Source organism: Ilyonectria robusta (assembly GCF_021365365.1).
Source record: "Ilyonectria robusta strain PMI_751 chromosome Unknown BGZ61scaffold_8, whole genome shotgun sequence".
Taxonomy (NCBI): Eukaryota; Fungi; Ascomycota; class Sordariomycetes; order Hypocreales; family Nectriaceae; genus Ilyonectria; species Ilyonectria robusta.
Genome location: NW_025764442.1, coordinates 357,794 through 381,480, shown reverse-complemented (window position 1 = coordinate 381,480; position 23,687 = coordinate 357,794). Strand labels below are relative to the sequence as shown.

Genomic DNA, 23,687 nt, shown 5'->3' with positions numbered 1-23,687 from the left:
ACGCAGGCGCCGACGCCGACGGCCGAGTCGAGTGACGACTCCGACTCGGAAGAGGAGTAGAGCAGACCAGATGGTCGTTGGAACGAGTTGTATGAATTTGAGCATGGACCAGGGGAGTTGCTCGGCTGCGAATGGGAGCGTGATTCGCCATTATACCCGGCCGCATGGCTACTCATATCTTGCTTGCTCTTGGCCATGTCGATGGCTGCTCGGGACTCGTCAAGAAGGCCGCATCGTCTTTGGAAGGGCCCTGCCAGCGTCGAGATGACGAATTTTAATAGTGTGCTGGTATCATCTTTTGGGCAACCAGCATTTTTTGGACCAGACATGATAGCAAGGTCCGTGGAGTCCAAACCGAACAAGAGGTTCTTTGGGCGCTGGCAAGGGAAACCTCAGCAGCCCAAGGACGCTGCGTCGCGTTGGGGGAGGAAAGGCGTGAGGAGGACGATCGTGACTTTGCTTGGTCTTGTTTGCCAAAGGGCAACGGGAGGATTGCAGTGGGCGCCTCGGCCACTACACATAGGCAGTGTAGGATTAAATGTATACTAAGCTCTTCGCTTGCATACTGTCTGTCTTGACGTGACGTGACGTTGATGTAGAGTGCCTTTGTTGCGAAGATGACTCCTGGTGGGATGACGATTGTCCACGGTGGTGAATGCTCTGTAGTGAATGGCTGTTGACTATCCGGGTGTACCCTGAGAGGCGAGACTGTCAAACCCTGAGAGTAGCATCGGTCAGGGTGAAACGTAGAGGCCAGGTCCCGACGACAGTGGTTGAAGGTTGCCTTGGAGGAGGAGTCGATGCGATGAGCTGATAACAGACGGCCTTGAATGGGGAAAGGAGGCAAGGGGAGAAGGGGTCAATATTGAGTGATTCGGTCAGTGGGGGGTGGTGGTTCATCGTAGCGAGGGCGAGCAAGGTGAAGGGACCCTGAGGAAAGAGGCCCGAGGTCGGTCGTTGAACACGGACTGGATTGCGGGAGATTGTCGATATCCCGCTCGACCCTACTTTTGATGAGAGTCATGGTCGGTATTGTCGTTGCATTCTTCTTTTCGCACTGAAGATTTCGCCCGGCCAGGGCGGATCCAGAAGCGGGGGCGGTCAATTCAGCAGGCTCCCATGCGTGGAAGCACACGGCTTAGCCTGGCTGCGAGAGGAATGAAGACGGCGAAATACAGCGAGGAAGGAAAAAAAGACGATGAGAATAAAGTAACGGTACGGGACTCGGCGACTTCGTACGTAGTCTCTCGGAAGTTCCAAGAGCGAAAACGTGGCCAAAGGGAGGAGGGTTGACGGGCTGTTGGTGGGATTATGTGTGGGTTCTGGGAAAATCGGGAGAGGGAGGGATGGGGGTTTGTGTGGGCGGTGGTTTTTCGGGGGCGGCGACGGCGGGCGACTTTGGTGGGAAGGTACGGAGTACGAGACAGGCCTACAGTGTCTATAGCGCCCAGCTGGCTTACCCTGCACTGCCTGTGGAAGATGAGATGAGGTTACGCTGGCTGTACTTTGATACTTGGCATTGCAACTCTGGCTTTTCGTCTTTCACTTATCACTTCTACGCTTCCCCAGTCGTCGCTACGGGAAGTCGTCTTCGCAGTCTCTGGCAGATTTCCACGTAGTCTTCCTCGTTCTCGGCCGTCACCTCGCCGTGCCGCACCATGAAGTCGATCATGACCGAGCACACGTTGGGCTTGAACTCGCCCGCCAACATGCGCCGCCGCACCTCGCCGCAGCTCATCAGCGCGAAGCTCTCCACCTCGTCGTCGCCCGGCGTCGGGACCACGTCCGCCGGCAGCTCCAGGTCGTACACGTAGAGCACCTCGGAGTGCACCAGCCCGCTCTGCGCTTTGCGCGTCGCCAGCGTCACGGCGCCCGCGGCCTTGGTGCGCTCGCGGACCAGCGCTGGCGGCAGGCTGGCCTCCTCGGTGGACTCGGCCAGGATGCAGCCCAGCGGCGTGTCGGACGCCTTGACGCCGCCGGCGACGGTGCTGTCGAGCAGGCCGGGGTACGTGAACAGCGCCCGGCTCCGGCGCGCAACCCAGATCTGGATGCTGCCGTCCGGAGCGCGCACGTAGCCCGTGAGGTGAGCGCCGCGGCCCGCGATGCCGAAGAGCGGAGCGGCGAAGCGCTCGATCTGGACGAACTCGCGGGCGCCGACGACGCGGAAGTACTCGCTGTGCGTCTGGTGCAGGACGGGGAACACGTCGCCGTCAATGGCGGCGTCCACGGCCTGCTGGAACTCGGCGTTGGCGTGCGCCGTGAGAGCGACTCCCGGCGCCGGCGCGGCCAGCGTCACGGTGCGGCTGCCGTGGTCGATGGCGAAGGACGCCGGCCACGGCATGCGGGCCACGGTGTCGGGGAGGACGTAGCCATGGGGCCGAGGGTCGGGGGCGAGATGCAGGCGGTAGTACGGGTGGCAGTCCGTCTCAAAGTCCAGGGGGACGCTGTTGGGTTGACGCGGTGAGACTTGCCGTGATGGACAGGAACTATGGCAACTTACTTATCAACGAGGTTGATGAGGTCCAGCAGCGTGCGGGGTGACGATGAAGCGGCCATGGTGGGGCGGATGAGCTTGAAGTGCGGATTCAGGTAAGACTGTGAATTGCGTCTCCGTCAGTTAACTCAACGTGAGCTCTTGGCAGGACTATTCCTCAACTGAGGGAGGTTGTCGTTGGCAAAGTCGTCAAACCCCACGCCCAGTATCCGAGTGTAAGTGGGGGGACAAGAGTTTCACGTCATCGCCTTCTTTACACCAAAACACACCCTCTCTAACAAGCTAAAATATCATCATTATAGGTAAAAAAAAACAAAAACAAAAGGATTTTATATAAACATTTATAAAAGCTATAATAGCTTATCAGGGGGGTTTTAAGACTTTTATATAGCTTAACAGCTCAGTTATGCCTGAGTCACCCGCATTGCATGGAGCTAAGCCTGGATAGATAGTAAATGGAGTGTCAGATTCCAATGGCGCCAATCGATATAAGCACCGACAGCTACAGGAGCCAACCGTAAGCCTTAGCGGCTGATGTTACACGGAACGCAAGTGCAACAACGAGCTGAGTGAGCCTCGTCATCATTGGGGAAAGAGAGGGGAAGGCCTTGTATCGCACTTTCAACCTCCGCCTTGTGAGAATCGGGGACCAACTTGGCCAAGGAAGGTCTGGTTGAAGCACAGTACATCACGCTCCATATCATTCACGAACCCTTGGGGGCCATATAATTCCGCACGTATCAATTCCTTCTCCTCGACTATTGCCCAACACTTCCTGACTAACTGTCCCAGCAATGGACAGGCTCACCACCATCCTCCAAGAGCACGTTGCTCAAGGAGACGACACGTCCAACAAGCTCCTCGGGGCCTCCTTCATAGCAGTCAACCCCACAGGTTCGTGAACCCGAATTCTCGCCCGCCCTCGACGCTAACATTCAGCCGAATAGGCGTCGTCTACTCTGGCGCTGCAGGCCGCATCGACTTCGACACCGGCTCGAAACTGTTCCAGACTGATTCCTTCACCTGGGTTGCGTCCTTGACCAAGATTGTTACTACTACCAGCCTCATGCAAATTATCGAGCGTGGCCTCGTTGGACTGGATGATGATGTGCGACCACTTGTCCCTGAGCTGGCGGCCATGCAGATTCTCCGCGGCTTTGATGCCGACGACAAACCCATCCTAGAAGACAACGCCAGGCCCATCACCCTCCGGTAGGTAGTTCGCCAACCGTTCAATAAAAACCACTGACCTCTTAGGATCCTCCTCACGCACACTCTCGGCCTGGCGTACGACATTATCGACCCAGACCTCGTCAAATGGTCCAAATACACGGGCCGCACAGCCACCAACCTCGACTGGAGCCGCGATGGCTTCAACACACCCCTCAAGTTTTCCCCCGGCGAGGGATGGCTATACGGCGCCGCGATGGACTGGGCCGGCCAGGTGCTTGAAAAGATCACAGGCCGCACACTGAGCGAGTACACGCAGGAATACATCTTTGACCCCCTGGACATGAAAGACACCGGCTTCTGGCCTGGGAAACTTCCCCAGACGCAAGACCGTACGGTAGCATGCACATACCGCGAGGGCGAGAAGCTGAAACCGGGTCCTCTCCCCGTGCCCAAGGAGCACGAGATGGAGAGCGGCGGCGCAGGCATCTTCTCGACGGCGCACGACTACGGGCTCTTCATGTGCGGGCTGCTGCAGGGCAAACTCGTCAGCGAGGCCATGCTGCAAACCATGTTTACGCCGCAGCTCAACGACATCCAGAGCACCATGCTCGAGACGATCGCATACAGCCACGGCGGTCGGGGCGCACTCGTGCCGGAGTTCCCCGTCGGTCTCAAGCTCAACCACGGGCTCGGCGGCGTCATGAACGTCGAGGACGTGCCGGGGAAGCGCCGCAGGGGGAGCCTCATGTGGAGCGGCATGTGCAACAGCCGCTGGGTAAGAGAGACGACGTTCAGGGGATACACACGGGTTGGCTAACGTGCTGCAGTGGATCGATCGGGAGACGGGTGTTGCGGGCGTCTTGATTGTCAACGTGCAGCCGCATGGTGATCCGGTCGTCAAGAGCTTGTATAACGAGCTCGAGCGGGCAGTCTACGACGTCGTCGGGAAGCAGTAGCGGGTTCCCGTAGATGTAACAATATCATTGCTCCTCCTCCTCCTGTCCAAACAGCCCGTCTGCGTCCATGGCCTCCAGCGTGTTTTCCAGTACCCGTCTGCACCGCGCCCGATAGTCCAGCGCGAGCTGCTGGTTGCGCGTGAGATCTCCGCCGCCCACGACCTCTACGTCCGTCTCGTCCAGCCGCTCCAGCTCCTGCATCACCTTGTGCTGGATGATGGCCGCCGTCTGTTGTAGGTACATGGTGCCCTGCTCGCTCACCCTGCCGGCGAAGAAGGCGTCTCGCCGAGCCTGCTCCGCCGCGTCGCCCTGTAGGCCCGCGTCGACGGGGACGAGCTGCGGGTGTTGCTCGGGCGGCGCGAGCGTGCAGAAGATGTCCCATACCATGTCGGTCTGCACGTGCTGGAAGGCTCCGAGCACAGTGGCCGACTCGCTGAGCTGGACGGCCTGCTTCGTGCGCGCGAGCAGCGAGCTGGCGTGGCGGATGGGCCGCAGCGAGATGTAGTACTCCTCGGTGGCTGCAGCCGAGGCGGCCTGCCGCTTCCGCACGTGTACGTAGTCGTTGTGTAGGGCTTCCGTCTCTGGAAGCATGAAGCCGTAGCCCAGGAGCAGCTCGGCGTTGGTCTTCATGCTGTAGTTGTTGAAGACTTGCTCGCCGGGTTGATATGCCTTCGCCACCCGCAGCTCGCAGCTCGCCCGGCCCTCGTCAAGCTCCCACCGGACCTCCTCCGTCATGTCGTGGTTCCCTACGTCAAAGAGCGGGAGTAGCACGGAAAAGTCGTCCAGGCCAACACCTGCAGGCAACGTCTCGCGGTCCGCAGCCGAGAGGACGAGACTGGGGCGGAAGCTGCGGCTGGAGAAGATGCTGTAGGCCCATTGATACAGCGGTAGAGACAGCTGAGAGGCCAGACCCGGCTGCCATGCGTCCGCGGCGAGGAGTTTCTGCGCAGCCTTGAACTCGCGCTTGACGTTGGAGCGAGTCTGTCCAACGCCGACTTCGACGTTGGTCCCGTCCAGCAGCTCGGCTTCATCCGCGGGCCAGAACGGCGGCAGAGCCCAGGAGGCGACGTGGTCCGGCTGCGGGAGAGCGCGGATATACGGCGCCCAGAAGGACTCGTCGCCCAGGAGGAACTGCGCAACCAGCACGAAGCGGCCGACGACGTGCGGCGGGGTTTGCTCCAGGAAGCTCGCGGGGAACGGCGTGTGGTTGTCTCGTCCAGGCAGGGCGTTGAGGTACGACAGCGTGACAGCGGTCGGCAGGCTGACTATGGGCTCGAAGGGCTTGGTGCCCGTCTCGGCGTCGGGACTCACGCGGAACGAGAGGCCGGTTTGCGCGTCGTGGTACACTTGCACTGAAGGGTGGAGGCGTGCGCCGTGCGAGGTGGCCCAGGCGACCAGCGCCGAGGTGTGCTGAGACGCAGCCATTAGAGATTTGAGGCCCTCGTCGTTGCTCTCGCGGTTGGCCTTTGCGTTGTGGTTGCGAGTTGAGGGAGTGAGTCGTGATGTTAGTTGGCGAAATGGTGGGGTTGTGATGTATGAGAAAAATCCCACTTGGTGGGCGGGTTCGCCGTGAGGATAGAATTCTTGGGCTCAGAGGGCTAAACAATGGGATTGGGTCAGCCAAGACGCAGCACTCTCGATAATACACCACAAGCCAGGACGGAGTGTTTGTTGAGTCGAGATCTTCATCTCGTCTATTAATTATCCTGTAGTTATGACGTCCATGTCTATGTTGCGGTGTCATGACGTCGCAAGCCTCACGTGACAAGAATTGCCAGTTCTAAGCCGGCACCACTCCATGCAGCCCATCACGAGTCTCGCTTGTTTCGATCAGATGTCCCAGACCCTCTGTCGGATATGCCAGGCTTCTCAGACTCGTCGCCCTTTTTGTTGGATTTCTCGGCCTTCTTCTAAGGCTTCTTTCCGGAATCCTTCTGCGGACTCTTCCCATCGTCCGAAGACACCGGGTCTAAGTCGATGTGACAATCAAGGGTCAAGTAATTATGACTGATGAAAAGCTTCTTTATCGCCTCCGCAGCGTAGATGTAAAATTGGTGCTGGTCGCGGGTCAGTGCGAACACCGGGATCAGCACCTCCAGCTGGTGCAGCTCCAGGAGCAAGCACGCCAGCCGCAGGGGTTGGATGAAGTTCTCGCCCTTTAACTTTTCATCCAGCTCATCCGCAAATGCGTCGACGGCGTCTTCGGACTTGGACTTGAACTGGGGCGAAGTGTAGTCGTACGGCATTCGGTCGCCTGCGCAGGGTGGTTAGACAACTGGAGACGGAGGAGGCTTGGAGGCGAGGACGTACTGCCGGGCCAGCGGACAAAGGGGAGCTTGGCGGTGATGACGAAGTTGCGGTAGTACTTGTCAAAGACCGTACCCGTGATGATAGGGCCTGGTCTGAATTTAACATTTTCCATTGTTGCGGATGTTATTGGTTGAAGTGAGGTTGAGGTTGTAGGTGTGAAGTTATCGTGGTGGCTATTGGCTGGTGAGTCTGTCTTCAACCCTAGTTATACCCATAGGCACCGACTGAACAGTTTCTGACTCAGTTGGCTTCGACACAACCAGCTCAACAAACTTGAGTGACTGCTTGCCAACGCCCAGGACACGGTGTTGATTCCCAGCCCGTTCAAACCCCCATCGTCAAACACGACAAAGTTGTACAAACAAGAATAGGGCGAGTCAATGCACATAATGAAGTCCCGTGAATGAAAACGTCGTATCCTCAATCACTAGAGCTCAGGAACCAACCCTGAAAACCACAAACCGAAATCTTGATCGACCTCGCTGATTCAGATCGGGTGGCAGTACTGGCAACAACCTGTCACCACTCAGTCAAGCGCCATATCTGTTGTTCAGTGATAGTGGAAAAGTTATGTATTACCCATGTTCCAACAACATATCAGTCCTCTTTGGCAATGCCGCAACAGGCACATCCTTGCATCACAAACACATCCACCATTCAGGTCAAAACAATTGTGTAATTTTCGCTCGAGATGGCTCTCAGCCGTTTATCCAAGACTACCATCAAATCCGATGTAAATACCCCGCTACAAGCTATTCTATGTGGCAGAATGGAACTCCGCCTCGACTCTTCCATATCTCACACCGTCCACCTTCAGCTCGAAGGTGAGCCCTGCTGATTCCATGCGCATTTCTAGCGTAAAGTCGAGGTTGTCAAACTCGACACCTCTTGTCGTCGTCAGGCGCGTAAAGAGACTCCTTGGCACGGCGTTAAGGTCGGTGGTCAGGGTGCACACGTGGATGAGGTCACGGGTGTAGGCTACAGGAGGCTCGTCGGCATCGCTGGCGATAAGATCATCCGTCACAATCAGGGATTGGCCGGGGCGGAAGTTACGAGTATAGTGGAAGGCAATCGGAGCCAGGGGCGACAAGGCCTCACCCTGCAGCGAGTTAGAGTGTGCAAAATCCCCTCTGAGGCAGAACATACCTTGGCAATGTGCCATTGCATACGATCCGAGACCATCCATCGCTCCCATAGCGGGGACCAGTATCTCTCGCTGACCGAATGTTTCTCTTCGTCATAAACGGTGGCGTACGACGTTCCGTAGTGCATTCTCGACTTGCGTGAGATGACCATGTTACCCTCCAACCCTCGGAGCACCGCACCTCGCACCACCGCAGTCCATGCGTAAACCGGCTGCATGACCTCGATGGAGCCCGTCTCTTGCGTAGCGTTGGCGGTCGCATGGGTCGGTCGCTCACTGTAAGGGGGAGGGGCTGCGCTGGTAAAGTGAGACTTGAGGCGGCGGTACAGGTAGTTGCTCTGGCCGAATCCTCCAACCAAGACGATGCCCGAGACGATGCCGCCCTTGGCACGCAGACTTGAAACCTGGCCCTGGACAAGGTCACAAACTTCCTTCACCACAGGCTCAAAGATGTCTTTGATCTGGTCTGCTGTCATGACTAGGAAGCCTGAGTCGAGACCAGCGTCTTCGTCATCCGGTAGTCCAGGGAATCTGCGAGTGTCAGTAAAGTCAAAGCCAAAGCGTCATGGGTAGATGTGACATACGGGACATTAACCTCCTGATGCTCATCCTCGTTGAAGTTCCGCTTGACGAACTCTTCGAAGTAGCGGAGACCCATCTGCCAAGTTTTTCCCTTCTTCAATTTCATCTCGTCGAACCGGCTCTGTCCAAGGCGGTTCCTGACATGCTCCTCGAAGCGGTAGTTTAAGAATGCGCTCCCACACAACCCTCCAGTTCCTACAGCAGATTCCTCTACCCGTAGAGGCTTAAGAGACATGATCTGGTAAGCGATGAGACTGCGCCGGTTAGTGTATGGTTGCAGTTGGCAGTCTAGGGAACTCACTCGACGGTGCCGCCTCCGGCGTCACAGACAATAAAGTTATCACCCACGTTGAGGTGGTTCGGCTGTATGGCTTTGAGTGTGTATACCGCAGCTGCTTCGGGCTCGCTGATCATCTGGATCTCGGACCTGCTTCCCATACCAGCGCGCTCCGCAGCCTGGAGCGTAGTATTCTTGGCTGCATCGCTCCACACGGCCGGGCACGTCAGAACGAACTCGACCTTGGTGGACGCCATGAACGACTCGCCGTACCGACGGGTTAGCGTGTCCATGGTGTGTATATAAATCTGCGTCAAATAGTCGCTCACGGCATCGACAACATTCTTGTTAAAGCGCTTGAGCTGGGCTGCCGTGTCCAGCGGACTCACGTAAAAGGGCAGCTTCTGAGAGCGATCTAGGAAGAGCTTGATGCAGCGCAGGCGCGACTCCTCGGGCTTGAACTGGAAACCCCATTTGGCCGTGGGCTCGGTGCCCGGGGGCGAGTTGGCGGGGAAGTCATAAGCAATCTCTGTGGGGACCTTGTCCGAGGTGATGCCATTGCCGCCAGGCCAGGTCTTGATGATTTCAATATCGTCAGGCGTAGAGGTGTAGACAGCCGCGACGCTGCAGGCGAGTTAGCACGTGCTGGATGGTGAAAGCCCTCATCAACTCGATGCGGGATGCGAGATGCCGTCACGGTCACACGGCGCGCGGGAGTCGGACAGCGGCCGAAGGTGGGAAACTCACCCTGAAAACGTGGTGCCGAAATCAACGCCCACAATCAAGCGATCGCTCAGGGGCGGCTGCTCCCTCGTGGGCTCGCGGACCGGCCCATTGATGGCCTCGGTGGAGCTCGGGGGCGTGTAGCTGGTGAAGTAGTTGCGGCTCTCCTGGTTGCGGCGGCTGCTGATGCTGGTGCGGATGGGCAGGTTGAGGTTGTTGAGATTCATGGTCACGACTCAGATTAATGGCAAATGCGCTTTTTGCGGTGGTGTGTGTGCTGGCCCCTGCACGAGTGCGCTGTCTGTCGTGGCGGTTGTGGTTGTCGTCGTGATTGTCGTGGTCGTCGTGTGTGTTGTTTCTTGACGCCTTTGCTGTCCCGCCGCATGGGCTGTTACCATGGCCTTCGGAACTCTACCCCTCCCCCGCGAAATGGAAATCACGGCGCTGGCGGCGCGTGGTTGGATGGCGGGATGGATGGCGCGCGGGACGATGCAGTGGTGGACCCGGACGGGCTCGGGGGTTATCCTCGTGGAGTTGAGGCAATAGTCTCGGGGCGAAGAGTGGGCAAAGAGGAGGGAGAGAAGAGGCGAATCAATCAAAAGGTCCACGGCGTCTCACTGAGTCAAGCACATGCCCGCACTCCATCCGGCGCTGAGTTGGTTGATGGATGCTGGATGATGACAAGCGACAACCCCTCGTCCAATCGTCAATTGTCAATCGCAATCGTCACCCCGTCGTCGCACCCGGTTCTTTGGAAAATAACGGCTTGACACAGCAGAAGACTCGAATATGAGGATGTAGCGTCCAAGCCTCTGCTCCGGCCGTCGTTGCAGCCGGTGTTTTCGTTGTCGTGGCTTCAGCTCAGCTCAGCTTAGCCCGGAGCGGGACCAAGGCAAGTGGACGAGTGCGACAAGTGCTGCCTAAGCCTCCCCATGTCGATGCGCCCGCCAAAAGGACATCACCACTCCCCTAACTCCCCACGTGACGCCTGCCTACCACCCAAGTTACCACCTAATACCACATACCTTCTAGGTACCAACATACACAGACACTCCGCCCGCCTTGCGCCTTGCGCCTTATGATCTGCCTTGGCTCCTTGGCTGGCTTTAGGCTGATCCGAAGCCTATAGCAACCTCGACTAACTAACCTATTCATAGTATATTCCCCTTTTACCTTGTTTAATCGGTGCCTGGGGCTCCATTTACTTACTAGCTGAACGTATGCTTACGCAGATCCACCAGACCACCACCGCACCACCACTGGACCACTAGACCAACTCACCACCGCCGTTGGACCACCACTTGGCCACCACTGAACCACTGCACCCAGCCCTCGGCCCGCCCCCAGTCCGACGTCATCGCCCAGGTCGACGCTCTCCAAAGCCTCCCTTACTTACATGTTTGTGCTCCTCCAGGCATCCAACATTTTGTTATCTTGCATCTTGCATCTGCATCCGAATCCTTCCTCCGCCATCTCCCTCGAGTTTCATCCACAGCTGCTTGCTTCTCAGCCACCTCCTCTTGTTTACCCCCGTCTCCAAAGTAGGGCCGGCCTAACCCAGCCCCCTCAGCATTGACCTCTCCACTCCACCACAACCAACTCCAGCAGCCTAGAGTTTCCCAGCATGAGCCGACTTTCTGCATTGCATTTCACTCCCTTGATCCAGACCCTGTCCATCCGCAATAACTTCGTCGGCGAGACACGTACTCCCTCTTCACCAGCTCCACACATCATCGCCCCAGCCCGAGTAAGAGGGCATCAATCAAAGCCTTTGTCAGCCAGCAAATATTAACATGAAGGCGTCACCTGCTAGTAACCGAGACAAGGAACAGTTGGGTTCAATGGGTTCACAGTGTAGTAATATTTAGAGGGGTGAATTACTTTCCAACCTCAATCCATTATCAATTCTTCACCACAGTCGCCCTAGGTACAGGCCCGATCCCGCCATTGACCCCAAGCAATATCCGAAATATTATGTACCGTAGTCGTCGACCGTTATATTGCAAACTATTCAGTCCGGCATCCTGGCCTTTGAAAACCTCCCTTCTAATAGGCGGTAACTCTCCCAACAATGCAAGAAAAAAACAAATAAGAATGGGAATAGTAACGCAACTATGCTCGCTGGCCTTTTTTACAACAGTCTTCGATAAGCAAACAAGAGACACACCCTCCACTTCTCCACGAAGGTCGTGTCCTGTTTGTCGCTTTTCTGTGATCGCCAAAGGAAAAGAATGAAGTAAAACAGAAAACAGAACATGGTTGTTCCATGTCCAACCAAGGCACCACATACTCCAATTCGCCCTCTTATATAGTAAGACAAAGGAAAGAAATTGGTTCAGTGTGATGCAGTATTTGCGTCAAACAGATGGCGGCTGAGCTTGCCAGTCTCGGTCTATAGGGGGTATTTGATACTCGAGGCGTCTGAAACGAAAAAAAAGGAAAGATAACGAAGTGGTGATAATAATGAGCAGTAAGCGGCACTGATATAGCCGGGTATTTTGGTGAAATGTCGAAGGTTGCTGAATCGAAGCCGAAGAAACATGTTGAATAGCCAGGCCGGATGCCAAATCAAAACGGACCGCCCACACAACCAAGATAAAGGGGGGTTGTGTATCTTAGACCAACACCGAACACCGTGACCATGCGAGGCGATACATCAAGAACTTTTCCCACTCCACTGGACGTAATCATACCGGGTTGTCTCCCGAATGCGTACACATTTAAAATCGGTTGCTGGCAGCCCAGATGCTGGCGGATGCCGACGCTGCCCACTCACTCTCCTCGTACGGAGGTGTGGGCCACTTGTATTGACCCTCCGCCTTCTTGCTCAAATCGAGTGGCCTGGGCGTCACAGCCTCCTGGCCTTCTCCAAAGAGAACCTGGTTGCCGCTAGCTGAGGGCGAGGGTGTGGGATATGGGTTTTGGAGGCCCAGGTTGCTGGCCGATTGCCGCAGAGGCTTGGTCACCTCCCGCTTCACGGGGCGTCTGGGCGAGGACATGGCCTCGTCAAGGAGCTCATCCTCCTCATCAGGGGCCTCGTACTGGTGAACGCCGTGGGTAGCATGGGCTCGGCGCGTGCGGCTTGAGATGGGTCCAGTGCGCGCAGCAACGATGAGGTTATCAACTGATCGCGCCTGTTGGTGAGGAAGGGAGTGATGTCGCTTGAGATTGCTGGTGGGAGACAGGTTATGGGCGGGTGGTACGGGAGGCCGGGCGTCCAGGTTGTTCTGAACGTCTCGGAGAGCCTTGTCCAGCGACTCATAAACTTCAGATTTGGGGGCGGGAACCGGCTGCTGCTGCTGGTCAATAACCATGGAGGACCGGTTGCTTGCCCAAGGGCCGCATCCAGCCTGGGCCTCGATGTCGTCGTATGATGGAGAGACGGGCGTCTGGTGTCGTCCGGAGAATCGCCGTGCACGCTTCCGAAGGTGGGAAAAGAAGCTCTCCTTCTGGCCGCTAGGGGGCGATGCCAGTCCGGAATTTCCATTGAGGGCACGTTCGGCTTGCTGACGGTGCATTTCCGTGTAGTTGTTTGTGCTTGATGCGACAGACAACTGTCGGCCAAGTTTCTTGGACTTCCCCTGGCCATGTCCGTTAGCGTAAGAGTCGTTGTAACCGTTGTTGGCGCGGGCAGTTACAGCATCGGACATCGGTGAGATGGGCCTGATCGTTGGTAGGATAGCCATGGGCGCCACATTTGAGGGACCATTTGTCCAGGTAGTCCTTTTCCCGGCACTGGCGCGATGCTTGACAGAGGCCTGGGCCTGGAGTTCTGTGGTAACCGCATGCGCTTGTGCGGGTCGAGGAGAGGTGGCCTCCTTGGCCGGAACCTGGGCGATGGCGTTTTCGGTGCTGTCAGTACGGTTGATGAGTGACTTTCGGAACCATGACTGCTTGGAGGAAGATGTCGGGGTGGTCGCGGCGGAGTCCTTGGTGCTGCGGTTGAGATCAGACTGCTTTCGGCCGAGCATTCTCGAGGCGGAAGACTTGGGTCTCATGGGATCGACAGCATCCAAGAAGTATTCGTGAGCGAGAGCCTGGGAGGAAGTCGGTCGAGTCTTAGGGTCCCACATCAAACACCAGGTCACGAACTGGCTCAGGGACGCAGGCCACTGAGGGGATTGCAAGATAGTATCCATGGAATGAGGAGCCATCTTGGGGAACGAGAAGCCGAGCTTTCCAGCCAGCCTGGTACCTTCGCGCCATTCTCCACCGCCGACGCGGGCACCGGACTTGTTGTACCAGTTTCCAGGGCTTCCCATAATTTCACACACCCTCCAAACCTGATCCACCTCGTTTCCGCCGGGGAACAGGGGCTTCAGCGTGGCAATCTCGACAGCCATGGCGCCGACAGCCCAAATATCGACGGGGGCGGAGTACTCTCCGGCTCGTAGCAGCACTTCTGGGGCTCGGTACCATCTAGTTGATACGTAGGTGGTGTACGGCAGCTTGGAGTGAGTCTCCCGAGCGAGACCAAAGTCGGCAATCTTGACGGTATAGGTGGGAGGCGTTGAAGGAGGAGTGACGAGAGCCGAGTACCGTCGGAAAGAGTTGTTGGATTCACTGTGGGAGGATGTTGACACCAAAATGTTCTCGGGCTTGATGTCGCGGTGGAAGAAGTGGTGAGAGTGAATGTGCTCCAGGCCTTGCATGATCTGGAAGAGGATGCTCTTGACGCTCGCGTTGTCGAGGCACTTGTGGTCGCGGGCCTTCATTAGCTGGTAGAGGTTACCCTCCATGTACTCCATGGCAATATGCAGCTTCTTGCTGTACGGGTCCAGGAAGATGTCGAGTGCGGGAACTAGGTGAGGGTGGTTCGGGAGAGTGCGGAGGAAGACAACCTCGCGGAGCTCGAGACATGGTTGAAATGACTCGAAGGTCTTCTTCATCGTCTTGATGGCCACCTAGAAACTGGTTACGGACGCTGTCGGGGGACAGACTTCAGGGCGTCGAGACTTACCACAGTGCCTCGGCGGGCAACATTGGCACCCGCCGTCCTAACTCTACCAAGAACGACGCTGCCAAAGCTACCGTCGCCAATCTCCTTCAACACTTCAAATCGGTCCTCGAGGGTGAGGGCGGTGCCGGAGGCCCCTCGGTGGGTGAGGTCGCTGGCGATAGTCATGGTGACTGAGCTGTGATCAAGAACTACTCCGGGTCGAAAGTGTGGGTGAGACTCGTGAGAGTAGAGATCCTGGCCGCTGGCGTTAGGATTGGCCTTGGGGTCCAGACATCGACCGGCAATGGAAAGTACCTGATCAGGACCAAAACGAGCTCTGTCAAAGAGCTGAGAGGCGGTTTATCGGTGCATTCAGATTGTTGAGGTTGCTGTGAACGATATGCGGGCGAATTGCGGAAGTGGGTGTGCGTGCATGCGAATCGTGGAGCGGAAGTTGGGCCGAACTTTACGATGGTGGTGCAAGCGAATTGGTGGCGTGTCGTTGAAGAGTGAGACTGAGTCCGGGCGAGGGCGAGAGAATGGATGAATGATGTGAAGAATGAGAACGAGAGTAGAAGAGAGGATCGAGACCGAGTACAACAGAGGGGGGTGTTCGCTACAAGGACGGGGAAAGGCAAAAGGAGTGACTGAAGTGAGGGTGATTGCAGAGTGGATAGAGTCGATATTAACGAAAAGGAGAGGGAAAGCTCTTGCCCAGGTCCAGGGGGGAGTGGCTTGAACCTGCCGATCGGGGAGGGATCCTCAGGCCACTAGTGCTTCGATGGGCCCTGGCTCGTGGGAATGGGACTTGGCTATGGGGGACTGGGGACGCTTTGGAGGCGGAATCCGAGCTGACTGAGAGATGAAATGCTCAGGGCTGGGAGCCAACTGCCGGCGGCGACGGGAGCGAGGATGGGATGAGAGTTTACGCTGGTGAGAGGGGGAGCAAGAGGAGAAGAGGAGAAGAGCGGAAGAGGACGAGGCGGAAGAAGGATGGATGGATGAGGTGAGGTGAGTGAGGTGGAGGACCCCCCCAAGACGCAGCGAGAGAGCGCTGGAGGTGGGTGCAGCGGCGCGCAGACAGAGCCAAAGATGCAGCGCAGCGCAGCAGAGGTACCTACGAGTGGTGCACAGCGAGCGTACTGTACCGTCCAGTCGAAGTGAGACAGGGGTGGGATTCTGCCCAGGGACGAGGGGCGTGGACGGCGATGGCGCAGTGGAGTGCAGCGAGCAACGCGACAGTTCAGGCGAAGAAGCAATCCGCGAAAGTGCGAGACTTGTGAACGCTCTGGAAATACGTATCCTGAATCCTGGAGGAACCTGCGCCTCCGTGCGAAGGTGGCTTGGAGCGGAGGTAGCACTCGTACTGCTGTACTTTGCATGATGTACAGCCCTGGGACCCGAGCCTGACTCTGGCCGGTACGTACCCGACCCGTCCTGTCATGGCCCATGGGTGCCAGCCTGGCGAGGTGGAGGCCCAGGGTCAAGACGGCCCTAAGAGCCAAAAGGCATGGGCGGGCGTATCCACTCTTCCAGTTGTCGCTAGCTGGGTTACAGGGGGTCCAGTGGAAATGGTCGAAGCCCATGAGCATCCAGTGAGTGATCCAGCACGGTACTGGGTGTGTAGCGCGCACAGTACCCTTTGCCGATGCCAACCAGCAGCACCAACCAGCGGCGTAGGTTCTGACAGCGGTCACTATCACCCAGTCAAGCACCGAAGAACAAAGACCCTGGCGTTCAAACAGACTTCTTGACTCAAGCACAGGGGAAAATGCTGTCTTTCCCTTCCCACGGGCTGCGATGGGTTATGTAGGACAGTGACGTGCTACATCCAGCCACAAGGCGCGTGCCGTACGCAAGGGAGAGAGAAGTCCGTACCAAGGCGGCGGAGAGGGTCAGATCTGTTCGGGAGCGATGGTCACGTACGTGGGGGAATTCCCAACGATGGATGCGCGGAGGGCCCAGTGTCGCAGATGGAGACAGGGAATCGGGCCCCGGGACCAAGACAGGAGGGAATGGAGACGTCGTTCAGTGTACTTGGGCACTGTACCACGCAGTAGTGTCGCCCAGCGGTACCTACACTTGAGAATCAAGACATGAGAGAGAGGAGGGGGGGAGGGGGTCAGAAGGGCCAGTTAGAGGGGTCAGAGGACCAGTGCGAGAGCACAAGATGGATGGTCCGCACCAGCTTCCTATGGCCCATGAGGACGACGCGGACGCGTTGGTATGGGACGGATTCTGGATTGGCATGGGATGACATGGGATTGGGATGGATCACGGGGGCTGGCTGGCTGGTCTCCTGTTGGGCTTGGGCTTTGGCTTCGGGGCTCGGACTGGTGTTGGTGCTGGTTGCGTGCCGGGCTGGCAATCAGGGTTTCCCACAGGTCGACCAAGCTCGGGGCCGTCGCTAGCATGAATGAGAGTGAATGGATGAATGGGCGAGTGAATGTGATGATGGCGGCATCTAAAACTCCCCAGGCCATTCTCACCCCGGCAAGCCGCAAAACGGTTGCATCATAGAGCATCATATCGTGGTAGAGCATCCGTCACAGTGCCTTGGCCCCGCCAGTCGTGCCTGTTACACAGCGGGTGACGGGACGAACGACCTGTGGACGAAGAATCACGGGGTAAGATGAGAGAGAGAGAGAGATTTGAGTCCTTGGGGTCGCCAGAGGAGCCAATCTCGCTAGCGGGCCCAGTTCCCGGGGCGGCGCCAGACCAGAACCGGCCTGCTCTTTTGTTCCCTTTCGTTTCTTCTTCTTTCAGGCCGGGCCCCCATGCGAATTGTACAATTAGGTACAATTTGGGCTGGTGACCAGCCGTCCAGCCCCCCCGCCAGCCCGCCAGCCCGCGGCGCGCCTGGTCCTGAAGGCAATTTAGCAGACAGTGAAGGCGTCGCCGCAGCGGCCCGGGGGACAGGGCTTTGGGGGCCGGCGCTGAGATTATGAAAGAGATGAGAGTGGGAAGGCCAATCTATCAATCCCGGGGTGTGATTGTGCTCCTCCATCGGATTCCTTGGAGTGGGCTTGTCCCGTTGCGTCCGCGTCGGCCGGTACACGGCGCCACCAGCCATGACGCTCGAGGACGTTGGGGATGCACTTTCGTACGAGGGCTTGCTTATTACACGCTTTTCACGCGCCGCAACTCTCACACGCGCAAAAAAGCTACCCAGAGAAGGCTGCCGGGAAACCTGCGACGCGACAGCCCCGTCCAGCGAGCCCGTCATCACGTCTCCCATTCGCGCGTAGCGTGCCTGTCTGCCAATCCAGCAACGATGCCAAGCGGGTTGTCAGACGGGGCCAACCCCAAGAGCGCCTGGCGTCTGATGATGGTCCTGGGACGGCCGCGCTCGTTTCTGGCCATCAGCGCGACCCAAACGGCACTGGAGCAGCAGCCTTGCCTTTGCCTCTTCAGGGCCGGGCCACTGGGGGCAGGAGAGAGTCGCGGGGCCCTTCTTCGGCGTCTCGGGTCGCATGAATTGGCTCCCGGGACCGCCCCCCACCAACCCTTCGTCCTCTAAGTTATCCCATTCCCACAGCTTTCTTTTTGGGGGGCTCCTCCTTGTTGGCCCGCTGGGTCTAGGTTGGTGCGTGCACTTCTGGAGCCCTCCCAGAGCCCGTCATACAGCGGCCGGGCGCCAGGGCTGGTAATCAAACTGCCATTTAGCCTCGAAACGGCCCTCTCGCCCTGGCCGTGCCATGTAACGGTGGAGAGGTCCAGGGACCTGGGGAGGAAAAGGGGGATGCGATGACAGATGGGAGAGAGGGGGGATGCGATGAGAATGGCTCTCTCTCTTGGTTTCTCGGAGAGGGGCGGCAACGCCTTTGCTGTTCAATGACGGCCAGCTGAGCGCGAGTCTAAGGAAATACCGGTTGTCGCTTTTACAGTGCGGGAGCTGTGCGGGAGCTCGGGAGGCGCTGGAAACTGGACCAAGGCGCAGAAACCAATCCATCCATGGCATAATCAATCAATCAGGCTTTCGGTTTGGGGTGCATTGGTGGCAGCATATCCGAAACGCAGTGTCCCCTGTCACACACGTGTACGGGCCCTGGCAGTGCGCCGCGAGAGCTGGCCCAGTCGTCCGTCTCCCCCCCTCCAATGCCCACACGGCATCCAGCGCGGCATCCAGGGCATAACTCCGGACACAGCAGCACGATGACAGAGTTTTGACGGGGCGCAGAGATCGTCAGTGACCTTCTCTGAGACGCAACGTCTTGTCTCCATCGCTGAGCCCGTTCGTCGCATTCCACAGTGACGCTCCAAGCTCCATCCATGGCCACCCAACCGGCCAACCGGAATGCCCAGGAACCAAACCGCGGGTCTCCGCCGCTTCGGATCAATGCCCAAGACCTTCACCTCGGGACGGAATCCTACTCCAGTGCTCCAGCGACGTCTGCACCGCACTGTATCGCCTCCATCTCAGGTGTGCCCAGTGCCCGGGGTTCCAAGACGAGACTCGCGTGTCTTCCGCCACAGTCCCTGACCCAATCCCAACAACGCGCTCAAGTGCTTGCATGGGCTCGACACTGGAATTGTTTGAGGACATCGTTCCGGGTTGCTTTATTCAAATTTTCCATCCCCATCTCCCCATCTCCCCATCACATCTCATCCCTCCGGAACCTGAACCGCGGAATCGTTGTGTGCTTTTCGAGACGACGCCAACCTCAGTAAAGGCATCGGCCCTGAGCCAACCTCCGGAGTGTGGGGCCGTCGCCTGGGGTGCTCCAGGAGCCAACCACCAGCCGCGAGTGCCTGGGACCGTGTACAAGAACTGCGCTACTTTTCCATGCGCCTAGAATGCGTGCCTGCATTGGTACCGTCCACAAGGTGGCAGGTACCCGGGCGGCGACAGGCATCTCGAAATAACCCTGGACCCGCCCGTGCCTTCCTCCCGCTCTGCACCCCGTCTGTAAAGATACAAGTGACTTCTTACGAGCACAACATCGATACTACTTCGTACTCTGATCCTGGGCTTCAATAGTGCCGGGAATTGGTCCCAATACAAAGGAAACAAGGCTCCGGGGCACGGAGATTGCCCTGGTGGACCAGGTTGACAGAGACCGGATAGCTTCGATGATATTCCCAGAGGCGGAAGGTCATGCTGTGAGACGGCCAGGAACAGTCTTCGAGAAGAACTGCAATCCTGGCCAAGATCAATCATTCCCCCAACACAATGGATGCCCTAGCCGTCGATCCCTCTCTGCCGTTGGGTTCCCTCATGCCATGCTGCAGCTCTGTGGTCCCCCCCTCTCTAGTCCCCTCTGTCTCTCTCTGCTTTGCGACTCTGGCCGGGGACGCATTGGATGCCTCCCCTCCAATTCCCATGTTGCGCCGCTTGTCGCCGGCCGGGTCGCAGGCCAGGCTCCCGTCTTGAAACGCGGTAACCCACCAGGAACCGCCGCTATGGAGTCTGTCCTGGGTGCGCGAGATGGATTGCATGTGGCCGTGGTCCTTGGACCCAGGAACTGTCAGATCAGAAATAGCAGCAGGTTGAGAGCAGGCGGGGACTTGAAGGCCAAACGGACCTAAAGAGGGGCCTGGCATTAATGCGAATGGCTTCCCGGCCCTCGTCAAATCTCAATGTCTCGTGCTCGAAGCGAGCGCCCTTTCGGCTCTCATGTCACCCGTTGGCGGGGGCGTCGTCGCCATCCCCGGATCATACCTAGGAGCTCCCTGCGCGACATTTGTTTTTTATGCGCACAGATACGCATAAGATCCTCGGTGAGGCCCGTTCATCTCTCAGCCGGCCGATGGCGATGGTGGCTGAGGGGGGTATTGGATGGTATGTAAGACCCCTCTGCGGGACAACAATGCGGGATACACGTTGGGAAACGTGCGAGAGGTGATTCCTTGGAGGGGTCAGAGGGGCCAGAGCGAATTGAGAGCGGGATGAAGGCCGCTGTTTTGCTGTGTTTATCTTTACTTCTTCTCAGCCTCCCTTGCCAGCTCGTGGGCCGGAGAATTGGGGGTCTCACGCCGCCCTTGCAGGCTGCGTGTGCCTGGATATGTGCCTGAGTATGCAAAAGTGTGTGAGTGTGCCTGTGGTGTGCAGTAGCTTCAGCGCAGCTCGCAACCAACTGTGCCCTGCTTTCCTCTAATTCTCGTCACATCTCAACGTTCGCCTACCTACGCGAGTGCGTGTCCAGGCCTGCAAGTTTTTCTTTTCCTCAGCCGTCCCCTGCGCTGTCAACAGAAGAAAAGTCTGTTCAACATGTCGAAATGGCTCAGTCGGGTCCGCCCCTCGTGGTCGTACTACGTAGTAGTCTTGGTGCTCGTGTGGCGACCCCCTTAGCAATGCCGCACGTTCCCAACCTTCGGGCTGCCCGCCACCCGTGCCCGCCCGTCAACAAGGCCCTGCTCACTGTTTTCCCAGCCTCGGGCCTGCTTGTGTAAAACTGCACCGCTTCACTGACAGCTTGTGTGGGCTGTGGAGAAGAAGAAAGCCCAGGGCTCTTCCCGATGGGACGCGCCGCAAGCCCCACTCGCCGTCCGTCGCCGACCGGGAGCTTCGAGACCTAGGTAGGTAGGTAGGCACTGCAGGAAAGACTCTCTAGCGCCCGCTGGCTCCGTCCGGGAATCGATGGTTGATGGTCACGGACGGCACCAGCGCAAGGCCACCACGTGCTTTTGCAAAGGAACCATTCGTGTTTATTACGCCAGGCGAGTGATCACCGCATCAGGGGGGAAGGTCTCACTATTGGGGCTGGACTATGGCGCCGCGCCGTTGCAGGCTTGGATAGCGACAAGGACAGCCGCCTTGGCTTGGATGGGCTTCAGCCCAGGCCGTGACCGCGTCGCTATGTCGCCCCTCCGGGACGAGCTTCATCGTTCCCGCTCGCTTCGGAGTTGGTTAGGCAAGCTGGGCAAGCTGGACTGGACAAGACACCCGTGCAGCTGTGAGCTAGCGTAGGTTGTACGAATGTGGCAACATCTGTCCATTTGTGGCATCCACGTCAACATATCTCGCCATCGCCTGTCGATCCTCGCCCAAGTCGGTCACCTGTCAGCAGCAGTCCCACGGGACGTCGTTGATCTCTTGTTGCTGTCCGAGACGATCCGGGAAGCTGTCGTCGATCCATGTTGAAACAGCCGTGGGCCAAACGGAGCACAGCTAAAGAGTCGGCAAGTGCCACTTCAGGAGAGGCTGTGAGAATCGGATGCTTATTAGAGCTCCAGGGTGGGCTGAGTGGGTAGATGGTGGTGATGACGCCCAACCCTAGGGAGGGCTCTCTACACGATCGGCCTGTCTCGAAGCAGGATTTTGGCAGCTCTGTCTCATTCTCTCACAAAAGCTAGCATCGAAAATCAGGGTTTTCGCAGGGGCCGCCTGGCCGCATCCTTGACAGCCGACTGAATCTCCCCATGGCAATCGTCCCGTCGCCGGCAGGTGCTGCATGTCTGAAGCTGTGTACCCCAGATTCACCAACCACATTAGTGGTGACCTATAGACAGCCGGGCGAGAGACTGAACTCGTCTTGCCTACGGGTGGATCTCCAGGCCTAGGCCATGGGTTATTGTACATGGCTGGATCCGCGTCTGCATGTTTCTGGTCGGTACGGTGGACGAACGTAGGTAGGTTTCTCTAGAGCCCGCCGTACGGAGTGCAGAAGCCGTTCCCGCCAAGATCCGGCCGGTGCAAGCCGCTCGTGTGTTTCCTGTCCGAGCACGAAGACGGGAACGAATAGTTGAAGGCCTCTTCCGTGGCCCAGGCCGACCCGTTGGTGCAGATTTGGCAGTCTGCATGGCCGTGGCGTGACCAACTGCTTGAGGTGAAAACCGCTCGCATTCACAAGTCTAGCGAGCGAGTCACTCGCAGAAGCCTTCATGTGCGGACATGGCAGAAACACCAATGGGTTCCGCGGGGCTGCCGGATCGCTGCAGCATCGAGCTGTCAGACCGACTCACACCCAGGCCTCTCTGCATTGCTCGGTCCTCCCAGCGTCCAGCAAACCCAACCCCCAGGAACCGGCGCCTCGTGTCGTTGGCTGGAGCCCGCCGCCAGAGCCCACGGGAGTCCACGCAGTGATGCTTCACCCTGCTCTGAGGGGTTTCCCTGAGTGGCCGAGAAGCATGCCAGTTGGCCGTCTGGGGTTCTGCAGCAAGCTAAGCCGTCGGTCGTGCGGTCATCCTTTGTGTTGGGGGCGGTGAACCCAGGGGGGGTTGGCTGGCGGTATAGGGTAGGTGGCGGTGAGTGCAGGGATTGCGGAGCTTCATGTCGATGGATGGGACTGATGCCCGGTCAACGGGGCTGGGTGCCTAAATATTTTGATCATCATCGATGGGCGACGATATTTGTTCGCGTTGTGGAGTTCGTTCATGCGGGAGGAGTTTGTAGGGGGTGTGTGCTGGGATAGTCGGCCTAACCGATCACTGGGAGCTATAGATCGAGAGGGTCAAGGTTGAAGGAACATAATTTTTTCCAAAGCCAGAAAACGCCAAACTCAGTTAGATCCAGTATTAAACGCCTCTTTGGCTTTGGGTGTGTTGTGCTAGGATGGGGTCGTTGTTCAATCGCCTCTAGGGTGTTGGAGGTGTGGTCGATCGGCTGGGCATGTCGTGGAACAAACACTTGCTCAAAACTGGTTGGATATTTGTGGTGGTGATACAAACATGCGGGCTTCAATTACTCTATTTAGTTCCATTGCTATTACTGGTCCAAATAGTATGGCATTCGGATGCAATTAGCGTTTACGGGACGGTTGAGACGACGGCCACCAACCATTTCCTCGTGACTGGTGATTGCTTCAATACAAGCCCAAACGCCACAACCACAACAAGTGCGTTTAAGAAATGCAGGAAACCGGAGCAGGGAACAGGGAAGACCGGCTCTAGGCAAACACGGCACTTCAATAGGCATCTTGCAGGCCCAGCAATGAATCACTGTGAAGTGCTTGTCCTATATCAACCGTGAGGCTTCACAGTCTTCGCCCCCGTTTCACTTCACCTTCTTCCATCACGATTGCACCCTTGCCTAGTATCGAGTGGCTGCTCTTGCAAGTCAACTTGGTGTGGTACAAGAAAAGCCATTGGTGTTCTCAAGCTGATACATCATTTCTGGTGATAACCTTTGCCCTCCTTCCTTGGCTGGA

General features: G+C 57.6%; 10 protein-coding genes across 10 annotated transcripts; 3 read left to right on the top strand and 7 right to left on the bottom strand.

Annotated features, from left to right (window-relative positions):
* Positions 1-1,555: 1,555 nt before the first annotated feature.
* Positions 1,556-2,556, bottom strand: BGZ61DRAFT_531497 (uncharacterized protein; the record flags this gene model as incomplete). The annotated part of the gene is made up of 2 exons (XM_046253712.1): positions 1,556-2,444; positions 2,501-2,556. The coding sequence occupies 2 exons, from the start codon at positions 2,554-2,556 to the stop codon at positions 1,556-1,558; spliced, it is 945 nt and encodes a 314-aa protein (XP_046105186.1).
* A 732-nt stretch (positions 2,557-3,288) lies between these two features.
* BGZ61DRAFT_531496 (beta-lactamase/transpeptidase-like protein) lies at positions 3,289-4,623 on the top strand (the record flags this gene model as incomplete). The annotated part of the gene is made up of 4 exons (XM_046253711.1): positions 3,289-3,388; positions 3,442-3,706; positions 3,752-4,442; positions 4,495-4,623. 4 exons carry the CDS (start codon positions 3,289-3,291, stop codon positions 4,621-4,623), a joined length of 1,185 nt encoding a protein of 394 aa, XP_046105185.1.
* A 24-nt stretch (positions 4,624-4,647) lies between these two features.
* On the bottom strand, positions 4,648-6,048 carry BGZ61DRAFT_350838 (uncharacterized protein; the record flags this gene model as incomplete). Its single annotated transcript, XM_046240274.1, has 1 exon — positions 4,648-6,048. The coding sequence occupies one exon, from the start codon at positions 6,046-6,048 to the stop codon at positions 4,648-4,650; it is 1,401 nt and encodes a 466-aa protein (XP_046105184.1).
* A 264-nt stretch (positions 6,049-6,312) lies between these two features.
* On the bottom strand, positions 6,313-7,045 carry BGZ61DRAFT_575876 (uncharacterized protein; the record flags this gene model as incomplete). Its single annotated transcript, XM_046256204.1, has 2 exons — positions 6,313-6,877; positions 6,934-7,045. 2 exons carry the CDS (start codon positions 7,043-7,045, stop codon positions 6,534-6,536), a joined length of 456 nt encoding a protein of 151 aa, XP_046105183.1. The 3' UTR covers positions 6,313-6,533.
* A 645-nt stretch (positions 7,046-7,690) lies between these two features.
* Positions 7,691-9,886, bottom strand: BGZ61DRAFT_493234 (uncharacterized protein; the record flags this gene model as incomplete). The annotated part of the gene is made up of 5 exons (XM_046250626.1): positions 7,691-8,032; positions 8,080-8,608; positions 8,662-8,913; positions 8,961-9,560; positions 9,684-9,886. The coding sequence occupies 5 exons, from the start codon at positions 9,884-9,886 to the stop codon at positions 7,691-7,693; spliced, it is 1,926 nt and encodes a 641-aa protein (XP_046105182.1).
* Positions 9,887-11,043: 1,157 nt separating this feature from the next.
* On the bottom strand, positions 11,044-11,546 carry BGZ61DRAFT_449663 (uncharacterized protein). Its single transcript, XM_046245641.1, has one exon. The coding sequence runs from the start codon at positions 11,300-11,302 to the stop codon at positions 11,048-11,050; it is 255 nt and encodes an 84-aa protein (XP_046105181.1). The 5' UTR covers positions 11,303-11,546; the 3' UTR covers positions 11,044-11,047.
* On the bottom strand, positions 11,432-12,163 carry BGZ61DRAFT_219030 (uncharacterized protein). The gene has a single exon (XM_046238080.1). It carries the CDS (start codon positions 11,945-11,947, stop codon positions 11,561-11,563), a length of 387 nt encoding a protein of 128 aa, XP_046105180.1. The 5' UTR covers positions 11,948-12,163; the 3' UTR covers positions 11,432-11,560.
* A 216-nt stretch (positions 12,164-12,379) lies between these two features.
* BGZ61DRAFT_349967 (kinase-like domain-containing protein) lies at positions 12,380-14,784 on the bottom strand (the record flags this gene model as incomplete). Its single annotated transcript, XM_046240188.1, has 2 exons — positions 12,380-14,563; positions 14,620-14,784. 2 exons carry the CDS (start codon positions 14,782-14,784, stop codon positions 12,380-12,382), a joined length of 2,349 nt encoding a protein of 782 aa, XP_046105179.1.
* A 4,095-nt stretch (positions 14,785-18,879) lies between these two features.
* BGZ61DRAFT_449654 (uncharacterized protein) lies at positions 18,880-19,119 on the top strand. The gene has a single exon (XM_046245640.1). It carries the CDS (start codon positions 18,896-18,898, stop codon positions 19,079-19,081), a length of 186 nt encoding a protein of 61 aa, XP_046105178.1. The 5' UTR covers positions 18,880-18,895; the 3' UTR covers positions 19,082-19,119.
* A 444-nt stretch (positions 19,120-19,563) lies between these two features.
* Positions 19,564-20,472, top strand: BGZ61DRAFT_219016 (uncharacterized protein). The gene has a single exon (XM_046238079.1). The coding sequence runs from the start codon at positions 19,672-19,674 to the stop codon at positions 20,125-20,127; it is 456 nt and encodes a 151-aa protein (XP_046105177.1). The 5' UTR covers positions 19,564-19,671; the 3' UTR covers positions 20,128-20,472.
* Positions 20,473-23,687: the final 3,215 nt, after the last annotated feature.

Coding starts and splice junctions, on each gene's coding strand:
- BGZ61DRAFT_449663 (XM_046245641.1), bottom strand. CDS start 11,302: ATGCAGAAAGTCGGCTCATGCTGGGAAACTCTAGGCTGCTGGAGTTGG.
- BGZ61DRAFT_219016 (XM_046238079.1), top strand. CDS start 19,672: ATGATATTCCCAGAGGCGGAAGGTCATGCTGTGAGACGGCCAGGAACA.
- BGZ61DRAFT_219030 (XM_046238080.1), bottom strand. CDS start 11,947: ATGTGGTGCCTTGGTTGGACATGGAACAACCATGTTCTGTTTTCTGTT.
- BGZ61DRAFT_449654 (XM_046245640.1), top strand. CDS start 18,896: ATGCCCAGGAACCAAACCGCGGGTCTCCGCCGCTTCGGATCAATGCCC.